Below are 15,064 nucleotides of genomic sequence, written 5' to 3'. Positions count from 1 at the left end.
ATAAAAAATACAATAAAACAAATGAACCTAAATGTGTATCATTAGGTTAGTGGTATGAACAAAAAACAAAACAAAACTTAAAAAAAAACACAACACTGTAGTATCAACAGAATCTACACTAAGGACAAAAAGAACCACAGAAAGATTTTTAACTATTTTTAGTTGGCACATTGTTGGAGATATGCTGACATACATATTCTGAGATTGCTGTGCTTCTCTATGCTGTGAGATAAAGCAAAAAAGGAGCAATGACAGAATATTCTGTCATTCCTGGTGTTACTGAGAACTAGAGGCTCAGCATGAGAGAAAAGAAGTACAGATAAAAGGTCAGAGAGGTTAAGTAAAAACTTTATCATCCTGAATTGAAATAGAAAGTATCAGTATGAACTTAAGTAGGATTTTACCTTTAAAGTACATGTGGGTGTGCACACACATATCCTTCAAACTGAGGACAGAGACTATCTCTGGGGAGGAGGATTCTGAGAAGTGGAGGCTCACATTTGACTTATTTAAAGTTTGAGTACTGGATTCTTACACATTTTAAATATCATATTTTTCCATTTTAAAATGCAAATTTGGGAAATATTAGTAAAAGTGTTTTAATTCTTTAACAATAAACTGGATGATGTTTTCGGAGTCTTTCTAACACCAGCTTTCCCAAATACCTTTTATACTGTTCTCTAAAGGCCCTGAAAGTTTTCTCTGAAAGAGGAAAAAAAATTACAACCTAGTTTTCAGTTATTCATTATAGTTGAGGCACAAGATTAGACGATGGATAAAAATAACATAGATAATTGAAATTTACAGAGAATCTTAAGTATGCATCTCTGAAGTTATTACTCTGTCATCCTACTCTGTCATCTTCTGGCTTGAACTACAGGTGCTAAAATGACCCTAAGGCATGTCTCAAAAACTACCATTGTAAAGATAGGGAGGATAAGGTGTTGGCAGAGATCAGATCTCACCAGCTTTGTCAATTAGCATCACCATATGGGCCTCAAAATGAAATTCTGAGTTTCTTCATTTTAAATACCATCCTAAGGAGGTAAAATTTCTGGGTAGAAGTTTTCCTTGCTGCCAACATTTCCACAGCCCCTTAAAGCTCTAAGCCTGTGATCAGCAAACTTACTCTGTAAAGGCCTGGTAGAAAATAGTTTAAGCTTTGCAGGCCTTAGGATCTCTGTCAGATATACTCAGCTCTGTCACTGTAGCATGAAAGCAGCCACATACAATACATAAATTGAAAAATGTGACTGTCCTGCAATAAAACTTTATAGACAATATATTTTAATTTTATATTATTTTTGCATGTCACAAAATGTTATTTTTATAACTTTTTCAACCATTTAAAATGTAAAGACCATTCTTAGCTTGTGGGCTATACCAAACAGGTGGCAGACAGCAGGGTTTGCCAACCCCTGCTCCAAGCTATTTGCCTGATTAGAGATGGGCCCCACTCACCCCACACTGCTCTTTATGAAAACCTTACTGCCTCAGAAATTCCAGAAGCCAGCTTAGAGCTGTGTTAGAACCAACACTGCTTGCTTTCTAGCACCAGAAGTCATTATTTAAGACCTAGGAATTATCCATAAACTGAACCTCTTTAGCAAACCTGCCAAAATACTTGCTGCTCCATGGCTTGATGCAGGTAAAACTATAAATTTCCAGAATAGCAGATTTGCAACTTTGTTTCCTGAAGTTTTCTTCTTCATCTAAACTAATAGTGTTTGAGCTCTGAGCAAGAAGGCCTGATTCCCTCTGGGCTTGTGTCCAAATTTCATGTGTTTGAAAGTTTTGTTCAATCCCAGGGAGTTTTAAACATATTTTATAGAGACTCTCAGTGTGAAGGGAGAGTGCCAACTGCATACTTTGACATTTTAGCCACAGGAAAGGAGTGAGGGAAGCATCAAACAGCGTGCGGTTCATCGCTGTACAGGGAGGAAAGCTACTTGGGGGAATGGGGAAGAAATGAAAAGCCCTCTGTCAGAGCTTCACCTAAACCCCACCTTGGAGCAGCGGAGATTAATGATAATGGCAGATCTTTGAGCAGTTGATGAGAAGCAGATTCTTACACGGCTGGAGGCCATGAGGAAGGGATCCCACAGCAGCACCCTCTCAGCTAGCACATTGTGGTCTTGGTACATTGAAGGGTGCGGGGCTAATGACCACCACCGGCTCTGGAGGAGGGCCATGAGGTTGCTTTGCTGGGCATGGTGAGGGAACAGCTGATTTCCAGCTGCTGAGGCAGACAGGGTAATATAATCAATGCAAAGGTAAAACTCCCTTTTCCAAGGCTATCTCCACCTACCTGCAACAACTTCCTAACCCAAATAGAATAATTTTATTTCCAAATTGGCACACTCACAGTAAGTTTAAATTATTACCCCTTCTTCAGTCTGCACCTGCAAGATTAAACAAAGAGCCACATGATTTTATTCACAATTAATCTCAGCTCCTAACGCTAAACAGACATCCCATTCTATACATGAGCTAAAGAAAGATAATTGGAATTACAAAACACTCAGCAATTCAAAAGAAGAAAACTAATTTTTAAAAACGGAACAAGTGATCTCTTTTGAAACAGACTTGTTCCAAGAAACAAATGTTTTAAGTCTCTAATTTGTAGTTTCAAGTTTTTAGTGAGATTTAAGAAGACCCTATACTAATAAAGCAGGGACTAGCAGGAATGAAAAGGAAACAATCTGAAAATGTAAAAGTATACTTGAAAGTGACAAAATAATAATTACCACATTTTAAAAGAACTCAATAAGGACAGCAAACAGAATACCGGATGCTGTAGAAAACAGAATCAACAAATTAGAAGACTCATATAGGAAATTCTTCCAATATCAGAGTAAACAGTTAAAGAAATAAAAATTATTAAACAAAAGATGAAAGAAGTAGGGAATAGATTCAGGAGTTGTAACATTTATATAATAGGAATTTTAGTAGGTCTGAATAGAGCAGAACAATTAGAAGCAAAAAGAATAAGGAAGAGGAGGAAAAAAAAAGAACAAGAAAATTTTCCTGAGATAAGTAACGACTTGAGTTTTCAATTGGAAGGGCTCAGTTACATTGTAAATACGAATGAAAAAAATTTACAACTGAACAAATACTGGTACAATTTCTGAATTTCAAAGGAAACTTTCTAAAAGCATTTTTATCAGATAGGAAAAAAAGGTAATTTTCCAACGAAGGAAAGAGAGTGAATTTAGCATCAGCTTTTACCCTATCTACAGTATTTAAAAACTAGATGACAAAGGAAGGTTGAAAGAGTTCTGAGGAGAAAGACAGTGACGCTAGTCAGGTTATAATAATGGCAACAGATCCTCTCAGATATGTATGAACTGATAAAGAGGGTCACCCATATATCCTTCCTCAACCAATTACTCAACATTTTTCAACAACTGAGAATAAAGTCAGAACACAATTCCAGTAATCAGAGTATAACAGAAGAAATGAGCGTTAAACAATGAAATGAGTGTGACTAGAATTAAATTTAAATGATTGTGGTTGATGTATTTGTGATCCTTACATTAACATTAAGAAAAAGAATTGAAAAAGAAGATAAAGAAGATGCATGAATAAACTGGATTTTAAATCCCAGATTTTTTAAATCAATGCTATAGGTTGAGGGAGGGGCAGTACAAGGAAAAAATCACATACTAAATATCTCCTATTTTACAAGAAAAGAAAATGTATAGTTTCATTCCTAACAATAACAGAGAAATATCAATTTTACAATTATGTCTTTCAGAATTTAAAAGCATAATTATATTAAAAAGAAATATAATGAACATTAGAGAAAGGACTTTGGTTTCAAACTAACCTGGTATAAGGCTCAGCTGTCACAAATTACCGTATGTGAATTTGAATAAAGTATTAATCTCTTTAAGCTTCATCTTAATAGGGATGATAGTCATTCTTTATTAGAGAATTATTTTGAAGTGTAGCTGAAATAAAATGTGTCAACTGCATAGCTCACTGGCTGACATGTGGTGGCTGTGGAATGTTAACTGTAATTAAAGCGGGGTGGGGTGGGGGGTGGTGCTGGGACTTGATAAATTTAACAAAAGACAGGAAGAGAAAATAAGGGGTAAAACAAATAGTTGAATTAAACAGAGAGCAGAAACAGGTAGAAAGAAACAATACCAAATATATCAGTGGTCATGATACTTGGAGATAGATTAAATTTTTCAACTAAAACACAAAGACCTTCAGACAAAGTTTTAAAAATACAGATACTCTGTATGACATCTTTAAAGACACATCATTATTTACTCAACAAATATTTGAGTGTTTACTCTATCCCAGGCACTATTCTAGGCTCTGGGGATATAGTAGGAAGCAAAAGACAAGGCATTGGACCAGATATTGGGGGCTGCATAACCTAGGCAGAGGGTAAGTAAGTATAAAGGCCCTAACTGGGGCTAAGATGGGTCTGGGCATGTTCAAAGGTAAGTGAGCAAGACAAAGGTAGGTAAGTTCAGAGAGGTAACTGGGAGGGCTGGAATCAGATTCTATGGGACCTTTCAGGCCTTGTCTGGACTTTGGATTTTACTGTGAATGGGAAGATGAGTCACTCTGAGCAAGAGTGATGTGATCTGACTTCCTTTCTTTGATAAGATCATTCTGATTGGTGAACTGAAAATGGACTTAAGAACAGTAAGAGTGGGAGTAGAAAGATCAATTAGGAAATTAATGTAATAATTCAGGAAAGAGATGATATTGTCCTAGATAAGAGTGGTAGCAGTGAGAATGGTAAGAAGTAGTTGGACTCCTCTGGATATAGTTAGAATGATTAGTTGCCTGCATGTGGAAAGAGAAAGAGGGGTCAGCAAGGGTGACACCCAGTCTTTTGGCTGGAGCAACGGGAGGGATGCAGCTGAGAAGGGAACTGTAAGAGGAGAGCAGGTGTAGAAGAGTGTAGTTGGGCATCCTGTTGTAGATGTGAGGTACCCTTAGCAGAGACGGAAAAGTAAAAGAAATAGCCAGCCAGAGCTTCGACTCTAGAGAGGCCAGAACCAGAGATGTAAATTTGATAGTAGTCAGCATATAATGGCATTTAAAGGCATGAAACTGGTGATATCACCTAGGAAGGGGATGCGAACTGAGAAGAGAAGAGGTCCAAGGACTAAGGCCTGGAACACATTACTGTTTACAGATGGAGGACAAGGGGAAGAACCAACAAGGGGATGGAGAAAGAATGGCCAATGGAGTAGAATAAAAACCAGAGATTGTGAGAGATCTTGGAAGCAAAGAGGAAAAAGGGAGAGAATAAACAACAGTGTCAAACCCTGGTAATAGGTGAAGTAAGATAGGACTGAGAATTGACCATTGTGGTTAGCAATGGAGAGTTCACTGGTGACTGGGACAGAGGTGGACTGGTGGGGTAGTGTGGGTGAAACTCTAAATGACAGGGTAGAAGAGACAAAGGGAAGAGAGGAACTGAGAAGAGAATACACACAACTCTTTTTAAGGAGCTTTACTATAAGAAGGAGTCAAACTGGGAAAATCAGTAACTCAAGAGACACATGGCATCAAGAGAAGGTTGTTTTTTACTTAATGAAAGAAATGTCAAGATATTTGTTTGATTATGCAAGAGAAAGAGGGGTCTATTGCTGTAGGGACAAAGATTTTTAAAAATTGGAAGGCAAATAAAAGCAAAAAATGTTAAGATATACCAATATAAGATGAGACAAAGTAGAACTCAAGACAGGCATTAAATGGGATAGAAGTAAATGATCATTTGACTGATAAATTATGGAACAAACTAAGAAAGGAGTTAAAGAAGTATTCCTCAAAAGAATAGTGCACCCAGATGAATTTATGGGCAAGACTGTAAAGTATCACTTCTTTGGATTTAAACGGATCAAACAATAAAAAGAAGGAAGATATTTCAGTTTATTCAAACAAACTAGCAGAAACCTGATACCAAAGACTGACAGAGAAGTAAAGAAGAAACAAAGTATATCTCTGTTATGAAGACTGATACAAAGAGTCTTAAATAAAATATGAGTAAGTTAAATCCAGCAATATATTACAAGAAAAACAGATAAAATCCAGATAGGATGTATTCCAGAAATACAAGGATGGCTCAACATAGTATGACTAGAATTAATCATATTGTTATTTAAAAGTAGAAAAATAATTTAAATTGTCTCAGTGGATGTTAAAAGAGCATTTAATATAAATTCAGTTAACATTCAGGATAGCAAAATATTCTTAATTTAGGCATACCTCAATATGATAAAGTATATCAATCTGAAACCAACAGCCAGTGAAAACCATATATAATGATAAAACATGAGGTGTTACTAAATAAGTCAAGGACAAGAGAAAAATGCTAACTATCATCACTTTTTAATAGTATTTCGGAAATTTTAGTCAGTGTAATAAAACAAGAAAAAGACATTGTTAAAGGCGTAAATCCTAGAAAGAAAAAGATAAAATGATCATTTTTGCAAATGATATAGAAATCTAAGTGGATAACTCAAGAGAATAAAAGGAAAAATTGTTAAAACTAATTTTTTTAAGTTCAATAAAATGGCAGGATGCCAAAGACATATAGGAATCAATAGCTTTTTACAGACTAGACTGATTTCTAATTAAAAATTCTAGTACATTCTAGACAAAAGAAAGGTAACGTGAGCCACGTATGTAATTTTTAATAGTCTAGTTGTCACATTTTGAAAAAGCAAGTGAAATTAATTTTAGTATTTTATTTAACCCAGTATGTCTCCAAAATATTATTTCAACATGTAATCAATATCCTAAAACTATTGTTGAGATACTTTCAGTCTTTTATTTCATACTAAACCCTAAAAATCAGTGTTTGGGTTTTTTTGTTGCTTGTTTTTTTTGTTTTTGTTTTGTTTTTTGGTGCCTATGGTATTTCTTAATATGGAATAGCCACATTTCAGGTCCTCACTAGCCATCTGTGGCCAGTGGCTATTTAACTGGACAATGTAGCTTTGTGCCTAAGAAACTGTGTAGGACTTACAAACTTGAAAATACCAAAACTTCTAAAGAACATAAGAAGAGGTTCCAGTAAAAAGACAAACATGTGGGCTTCCCTGGTGGCGCAGTGGTTGAGAGTCCGCCTGCCGATGCAGGGGACACGGGTTCGTGCCCCAGTCCAGGAAGATCCCACATGCCGTGGAGCGGCTGGGCCCGTGAGCCATGGCTGCTGAGCCTGCGCGTCCGGAGCCTGTGCTCCGCAACGGGAGAGGCCACCATAGTTAGAGGCCCGCGTACTGAAAAAAAAAAAAAAAAAAAGAAAAATCTGGAGGAGTTCCGTGGCGGTCCAGTGGTTAGGACTCGGTGCTTTCACTGCTGTGGCCCAGGTTCAATCCCTGGTCGGGGAGCTAAGATCCCACAAGCCATGTGGTACAGCCAAAAGAAAAAAAAAAAAAAAAAAAAACCAAAAGACAAACATATGACATACTCCTAGAAGTCTCAATACTGTAAAGATATCATTTTTCTCCCCCAAATTATTATATAAATTCAACACAAGCCCAATCAAAATTCCAATGACGTTTTTTGGGAAGACTGGACAAAATTCCAGAGACTGGAAGCATAAATGTCAAAGAATGTCAAGAAAATTTGAAAATGACAAGTAAAAAACGATCTGGAGTTTGTCATATCAGATATCTATACCTATCATCAAATATTTATATATTATACCAATTTATCAAAATTATAACAATACAATACTGGCAGATCAATAAAGAGACTTAAAAACAACTATAGGTAAGAATTTAGTATATGATAAAGGGGAAATTTTTTAAAAGTGGGAAGGAATATATTAGTAAATATATAGTTTTGGGGCCACTTATAAAAAATATACAATAACATCTATTTTATATTTTATACAAAATCAATACTGCATGAGTTAAGTATTTAAATAAAAACCTAGAAAGCAATAAAATGATAGAAAATCTGTAGTTGAATATTTACCTATTTATGTTTTTTTGGACTAGAGAATCTTTTTAAGATAGAAATCATAAAGAGAACAATACATTTGGTGATGAAATATTCTGTTTATCAAAAACATAAGTAAAAAGCTAATTTCAAATGGATAAAATAATTCCAATATATATTAACAATAAAAATATTAATACATAAGAACAGCTTTTGTAGATGAATAAGAGAAAAGATGAACAATCCAAAAGAAAAAAACAATGGGCGAAGGACATAAATAGGTCAATTTACAAAAGAGAAATGCAGAGTTTCACCTATCAAATTGGCAAAGATAACAAGATGATGATCATATTTCACAAATGTGCAAAGAAATGGACACTCTTGATCATGACATGGACAATCTTTCTTGAAGGAAACTTGGCAGTATATATGAAAAGCCTTTAAAACATGCATATCTTTCCATTTATATGAGGTACCTAAACTAGACAAATTCATTGAGACAGAAAGTAGAATAGACATTACCAGGGGCTGTGGAGAGGAGGAGTAGAGAGTTACTGTTTAATGGGTACAGATTTATTTGTTTGGGATGTTGGAAACATTCTGGAAATGGATATGGTGATGGTTGTATAACATTGTGAGTGTACTTAATGCCACTGAATTATACACTTAAAAATGCATATTTTACCACAATTTTAAAAAATTCCATTGCATGACTATAAAAATTTATTAAACCATTCTCCTATTGTTGAACATTCAGGTTTTCCCCAAAATTTAACAATTAAAAATAACATTATGGTTAAAATAATGTGTATCCTTTTACACAGCATTTTTATTTGTTAGTATTTATCCTATAGTAATAATGAGTAACATGTGTAAAGATATACATTTTACTTCCTGGCACTGTTTGTCATAACAAAGAGTGGGAAACCTAAGTAACTAACATTATAGGATTGGTCAAATTATTGTACACAATGGAAAATTAGACAGCCATTAAAAAGTATACTACAGACATATACCTATTGATATTAAGGGAAAAATGATTAAAAATAGTGTGTGTGGTAAACTTCAAAGGAAGTTAATGTTCATATGTGCATAGGAAAGTATCTGGAAGAATATATAAGTTTTGTCAGTGGTTATCTCTGAGTGAATGGGATTTTGTTACTTTTTTTATGCTCTTTTTCTTGCTTGTCAGTATTTTTCTGCAATAAGCATGAACTCTAATTGTAAAAAACAAAGCAAACAAACAAACAAAAAAACTTAACAGAAGAAACTTAATTTTGAACATTTAAATATCTTCATAGTCATTTCTGCTTTCTCCGAAGTAATACCATGCCTTCACTTACTATACAAAGTGCCCCTTCCCTCCCCACAAAAGAAAAACCAACTGATAGAGTGTCTGTAAGTTATTTATTATATGGCACCAGCAGATAATTCTTTCCCTGAACTAAATAACTATAAGTTAGATTATATTAAGAAATCCCTTTGAGCTTTTGATTTGCTTCTTGGCTGTCCATTGTAGGTATATGTGCAAAGCATCTAATGAAAACACTTTCTACTTTTGGTAATGAGTTGCCTTTTATAAATGAGGGAGATGCTGTCCCTGGAGAAGGCTGCACATGAAGTATGTAAGACATTCAGGTATCTGAATGGAACCTCATAAAATGAGAGCAAGAAAACCAGAATGCCCTTTAGAGTATCCTCAAAGTTTGTGCAGATGTAGAAAGAATAATACTGTGAGTTTAGAGGTATAAGGCAAACAGATCCAATCCTAAAGGCATTTTTGTTTGGGTGTCCCACACAGTAGCTGTAAATCTAGAACAGGAAACTTGAAATCATTAAGGTCACATATTTATAACATCATATTCAATTAGGTTAGAAAAGTGCAATTTCTGTCATCATGTCCTAAAAAGATGTGTTTTTCTCTCAGATCTCTTATTAAAAAAAGCTCTCTATATTGTTACAAATAGGGCTGTTTTCAGTCAGTTACAAGGAGCAATTCAATTACTAGATGGTTTAGTGCAGTAACTGACTCCAGACTAATTTAATTTCTTTAGGTCTCCAAAGATCAATTGATCTGATTTGTCCCATCCCCAAAGGCTGCTTAGAAAAAATTCAGACTGAAATACCTGGAAATGAAATCCAAAACCTTGGCCAATTTCACACTACTTAGGTCATCTTGCAAACTTGCAGCTAGTTACATAAGATGCTCTCTTGGCCCTCAGACCATTGAAAGCTTCTTAGCTTCATGTACATGTGAGTGTTCCCCACATCAGGATGTTTATTAAATAAGTGGAAAATGTGGCTGCGTGTGTTATCAAATCCGTCTCTCTAAAGGGTAGTGAGTCTGGGTACTTGTCTCTCATGAGCACAAGTGCAACAAAAGGGGCTATTTTTACTCTAGGAGTAGTTTATTAAGACTATTAAAAGTAGCTTAGATGGGGTAAAACTATGCTCATCTAATAAAATATAATTATTTTACATTTTGAGATTTAGAAGTGCTTTCATAACTGTCATCTTACATGGTTCTCATAATAAACCTTTGAAGTAAGCAGGGTTATTTTCTCCATTTTTCTAGATGAGGAAACAGACTCAGGGGTTAGGTGACTTCTCTAGGATCACTCAGGCAGGAGAAGGCAGAGCTGGGGCTCTAACCCATGACTTTGTCTCTATATACCATGCTATTCCACTGATTTGAGACAGAAGATATGATGCCCACTGTAAAAACACATCACTTACTTCCCGACTGAGCCACTGTTTTCATTCTTGCCTGACCCCTGACTAGAACGGAGAAAAAGTTCACATATTAAAATCCCATTTGCATAAACCCAGTCTGAATCAGTACCTCTGGCACTCCAGAAATAGGAGATAAAAAAGGCCACACCTAAATGCAAGTAGCCTTTGTAAATGGACTCCTTTGTCACCCACGCTGCTGATACCACTTTCTCACTGACTTGGGTCTTATGACCTATTTGCACGCCTATGTCCCACCTAATTGGAGAGTTATCTCCTTGCCATCTCTCTGCATTTTGCAATGGATTTTTCAACAAGCTCAAGTTTCCTTCCCTGATCTCTCAATACCCCACAGTCACTTGTCAAGCACTCCAACTAATTAATCTTTTCTACTCAGATGCCACAGTTCTACCCAACTTTCAGTCTCTCCTGCTGGATACTTTGTCTCCCCACTGAGCTTCTATATCTGTTCCCACAAGTCAAAACCACACGCCTATGCTCTGCCATTTGGGAAGGATGAGGGAAGGATAAGACAGATGTTGCTAAAACACGTAATCATCCTTTAATTTGAGTTTCCAGGACAGGTCAGAGAGAAGTGCTGAGGTCAGATGTGACCATGTGGTAGGTAACAAAGAGTGTGGCAGAAACACGTAGCAGTCGGTAGGGAAATCACACAAAGATTTGGAGATAAAGCTAGGGTACCCCACCTGTCAAAAGATTCCAGGCCACGTAAAAGATCAGATACAGAAGATGAGTAAGATCTGACGATCTAATGTGTGAAATGGTGACTATAGTTGATAACATTGTATTATATAATTCAAATTTGTAAAGAGAGTGGAACTTAAATGTGCTCACCAAAAACAAAACAGAATAAGTACAGAAAGTTACATAGTATGTTTAAGGGATACAAATAATCTTCTCCTTGAAAAAAACATTTTTTGACATTAATTTTGGGCAAAGTATGCACCTCAATATAGTCATTACTCATCACGTAGACAGTCTCACACCGTGTGAACCATTTTAATTAAATAAAAAGTGGGGTAAATTACGGCACATGATTGTCACTTGCCTTCTTAAAGGTCCTGAGATCTGATAGCTTTCCTATTAAGTATAAGCAGTCTATGCTGTAGGTAAAATATACCCCTTGATTTAAATGGCCTCTCCTTGTTTCAAAATTCCAAACTACCTTTATAGTCTTTATGTTAACAAATATATCCACTTCAGAAGGGAAAGGCTATTAAGAATCTATTTCTCTGTGGATTGCCACTCAAGACATGAAGCTTAATATCATGTAGAGGACTGTGTCTTTGATAACAAAGAAGCCCCGTTGAAAAAAATGTCCTGTCCAAAGAAACCACTTCACTCAGAAATTGAGTGTAGAATAGATCCAGCTGCTGCAGCTGTCAAAGCTTAAGCAGTTGCATATCTACAGGGTTTATAACTGGAAGGGAAGGTGGGGCAGAGAACTGGAGACTATACAGAGTATTGGAGACTCTATACAGTGAGGTTATGGCTCTTTGGTGTTGAAAGGAGTGTGCTCTTACAAACTAGTGCTTCTCTTTATCTTATCTAGGCAAAAAAGTAAACAGAAAATTCTCATTACCTCTCAATGTCAGTGAGCCTGGAGGAGTCCCGGAATCCTTTGGCAAAAGGATTACTATCTATTTTCAGCTTGGTTATCTGGAAAGGGAAGAAAGTGTAACAAAACTGTATCATTTCCATGGTCAAGGAAATAAAATCAGAAATAAAAAGTTTGTTCATTTTCCATCATGGCACCCCAAGAATATCTTAATGTCTCTCAGTATTGTGATAGAGGTTAAAATTGCTAAGGAAGTTCACAAGAGGCCTAAATTGGGTGGAATGGTCAGAGAAGGCCTCAGAGAGAAGGAAGTAGTTGAGGACAGACTGGTCCTAAAACAGGCTGGAAGTCAATGGATAGAGACAGTTTGAAATGGGGGCCTTTTACAAACAGTGTGGCTGCTGTGTGAAGTATTTAAGAGAGTAGTGAAAGGCTAGAGCTCGACTGGGGAATAGGGAAGCTGTCTAGAAGGCCAGCATTGGTGAGTAATGGGGAATAAAAACAAGAACGTTACCTCATGCTGACTTGGCAGCCTCATTTGTTAATACCATGGGTACCGATATATACCATAATGGATACCACAGTAGTAACTTCATGTTCAATACTATATGAAATACCTGACATAAATACATGATATAAAGCTTTCAGCATATAAATTTACCCCTGTTCCCCTTTCCATCTGACTAAATAAGAATCAAATTAGTGGGTCTCTTATTATCCTCCCATATAATGTTACTTACAGACTCTATGCTTATATGGAAAAAAAAATTTCCTAATAAGAATCATAGTCTGAAGTGTCTATGTTGTGCTAGTCATCATTTTCACAATATTAATGTAGAAAGATCCATTAAAATATATGCACTGCACCTTCACGGAAAAATGTTAGGTTACAAAGAAAATAAATAAATAAATAAATAAAACATTGATTAAAAGATGCTCTACTTGCAAAATTTCTGAGTGTTAAGAGCTAAAAGGAATGGAGGAGAATTATTGGAATTAGAACGACAGACACCTTTAAAGAGAGTCATAGCTCATTTGTGTCAAAATGAGAACCCACATTCATCTTTGGAAAGAGAGACACACACAGAATAGTCTTAACCTGGAAAAAAAGTTATAGATTGAGGGCGGCATGCCTTCCTCTTTCAAAGTAAGGAATAAACACAATCAAAAATATATCTATTTTGAGATATATAATAGTTTGAAATACTATTTTGCCAATAAGCAACTTTCCCTTTGATCAGAGTGTATCTACTTTTCATTTTAAACTATTAACATCTAAAGAATTGTTTTTTTCATTACAAAAGACAGTCTTTTTTTTTTTACTTTTCAAGTTTTCTTAATGTGAGCTAACCAATGTACAAGCTGCAAAAAGCTATTTACCTCACTTAAAATAGAACTTCCCACACTATCCTTACCAGAGAGACTGAACTTCTCTATCATTAACACTGGCAAGTTGTAAGATTGATTCTTTGATACTAGTTTTTAAGGACACTTGACAGTGCCTCAGAAATGCTCATTATTGTCCCATGCACATTCACTCTAGAGTAGCCAAAAATAAAATTGCTAATTTCCTTTTCAGCTTATTTAATGGACAATGGTAAACAGTGAAGGAAATAAGCTAGATAAGTGAGAAACCTGTTCTTAATGGACAGCAACAGGTCTTTGTGTGCATAGAAAGAAATATACAGGAACCACTGAGGTTGTCGCTAAAGTGTGGCCATCAAGAGTTTGTAGAGAACATTCTCTCACACTCAGCCACCCCTTTAAATTAAGGGCATGGATTTCTAAAGGGTGAAAGCCATTCTTCTAGCCATTCTTTCAGACTAGGATTTAGTATTAAAGGTCAGTTTTCAGGGCAAAGATAAAAAGTTGTATTTGTTTGAAATAAATTACAAACATTTTCTAAAGCCCAAGCAGTCAATATATTCTAGAATTGTAAAACACCAACAAGATTTTTAAATCCTCAAAAATGGGATTTCTTTATCTTTTTCTACTGAATAATTATAAATGAAAATACTTTAGATTTCTAAAGTGCTTTATAGTTCATGAAAACACTTTCACAATAATTTATCAACAGAAATGAGATCACATGGTCCCTAAAATTCCATGGAGCAGGCAGAGGCATACATAGAACTGGAAGTGGTTTAAGTGCCACTAAAGAAGCTGGCACCACGTCCCCTGCAGTGTTAGGTGATGTTAAGTGTGAACCAAACCCAGATAAAAGCTTCAAACTGAAACTGTAAGATACAGCAATAAAGTTAAGTCTTCAAGTTCAATTCTTACAAGCTCATTTATAAAAAGTGAATGGATTTGCCAATGGATAAAATTTTCTGGAGACAAAGGCAAATAATATCTGATGGAGAAATTTTGAACGAAGTCCTTTTGCAGCCATCCCTCTAAAATATGAACCATATCAGGAATTCCCTGGTGGTCCAGTGGTTAGGACTTGGCGCTTTCACTGCCGGGTCCCGGGTTCAATCCCTGGTCGGGAAACTAACATCCTGCAAGCCACGCAGTGCAGCCAAAAAAAATTTTTTTTAATAAATATAACAAAAAAATGTGAACCATATCAAGCTTTGTTTGAGTCTTTATAAACTAAAAGAATAGAAAATATTATCTATCTGTTATAACAGTTAAAGAACCACCTTTGATCCACTTTGTCCCTGAAAAGGATTTTGAGAATTGTATTTGTTGTTATTTATATTTCCAGGAGGTAGACTGTTGGCTCAGAATGTAATGATTGTGGAGTTGTCGTAGAAAATAAATATTCTCAGTGTGTGTGTGTTAGTTGCTCAATTGATGTGTCACCATATCTAGTATTACTGCCATAAC

The 15,064-nt window shown here is 35.7% G+C and overlaps 1 protein-coding gene across 1 annotated transcript in view; it reads right to left on the bottom strand.

Annotated features, from left to right (window-relative positions):
• The window catches only part of TBX20 (T-box transcription factor 20), a 51,767-nt gene that overhangs the window by 16,997 nt on the left and 19,706 nt on the right, over positions 1 to 15,064 (bottom strand). The window contains exon 6 of the mRNA XM_004269910.3: positions 12,257 to 12,333. Coding sequence (XP_004269958.1) covers positions 12,257 to 12,333 — 77 coding nt within the window. The remainder of the gene's footprint in view (positions 1 to 12,256; positions 12,334 to 15,064) is intronic.

The sequence above is a fragment of the Orcinus orca genome, chromosome 9 (assembly GCF_937001465.1).
Source record: "Orcinus orca chromosome 9, mOrcOrc1.1, whole genome shotgun sequence".
NCBI classification, from domain to species: domain Eukaryota; kingdom Metazoa; phylum Chordata; class Mammalia; order Artiodactyla; family Delphinidae; genus Orcinus; species Orcinus orca.
Note: the sequence above shows the minus strand (reverse complement) of the source record. Positions and strands in the feature narration are given on the sequence as shown.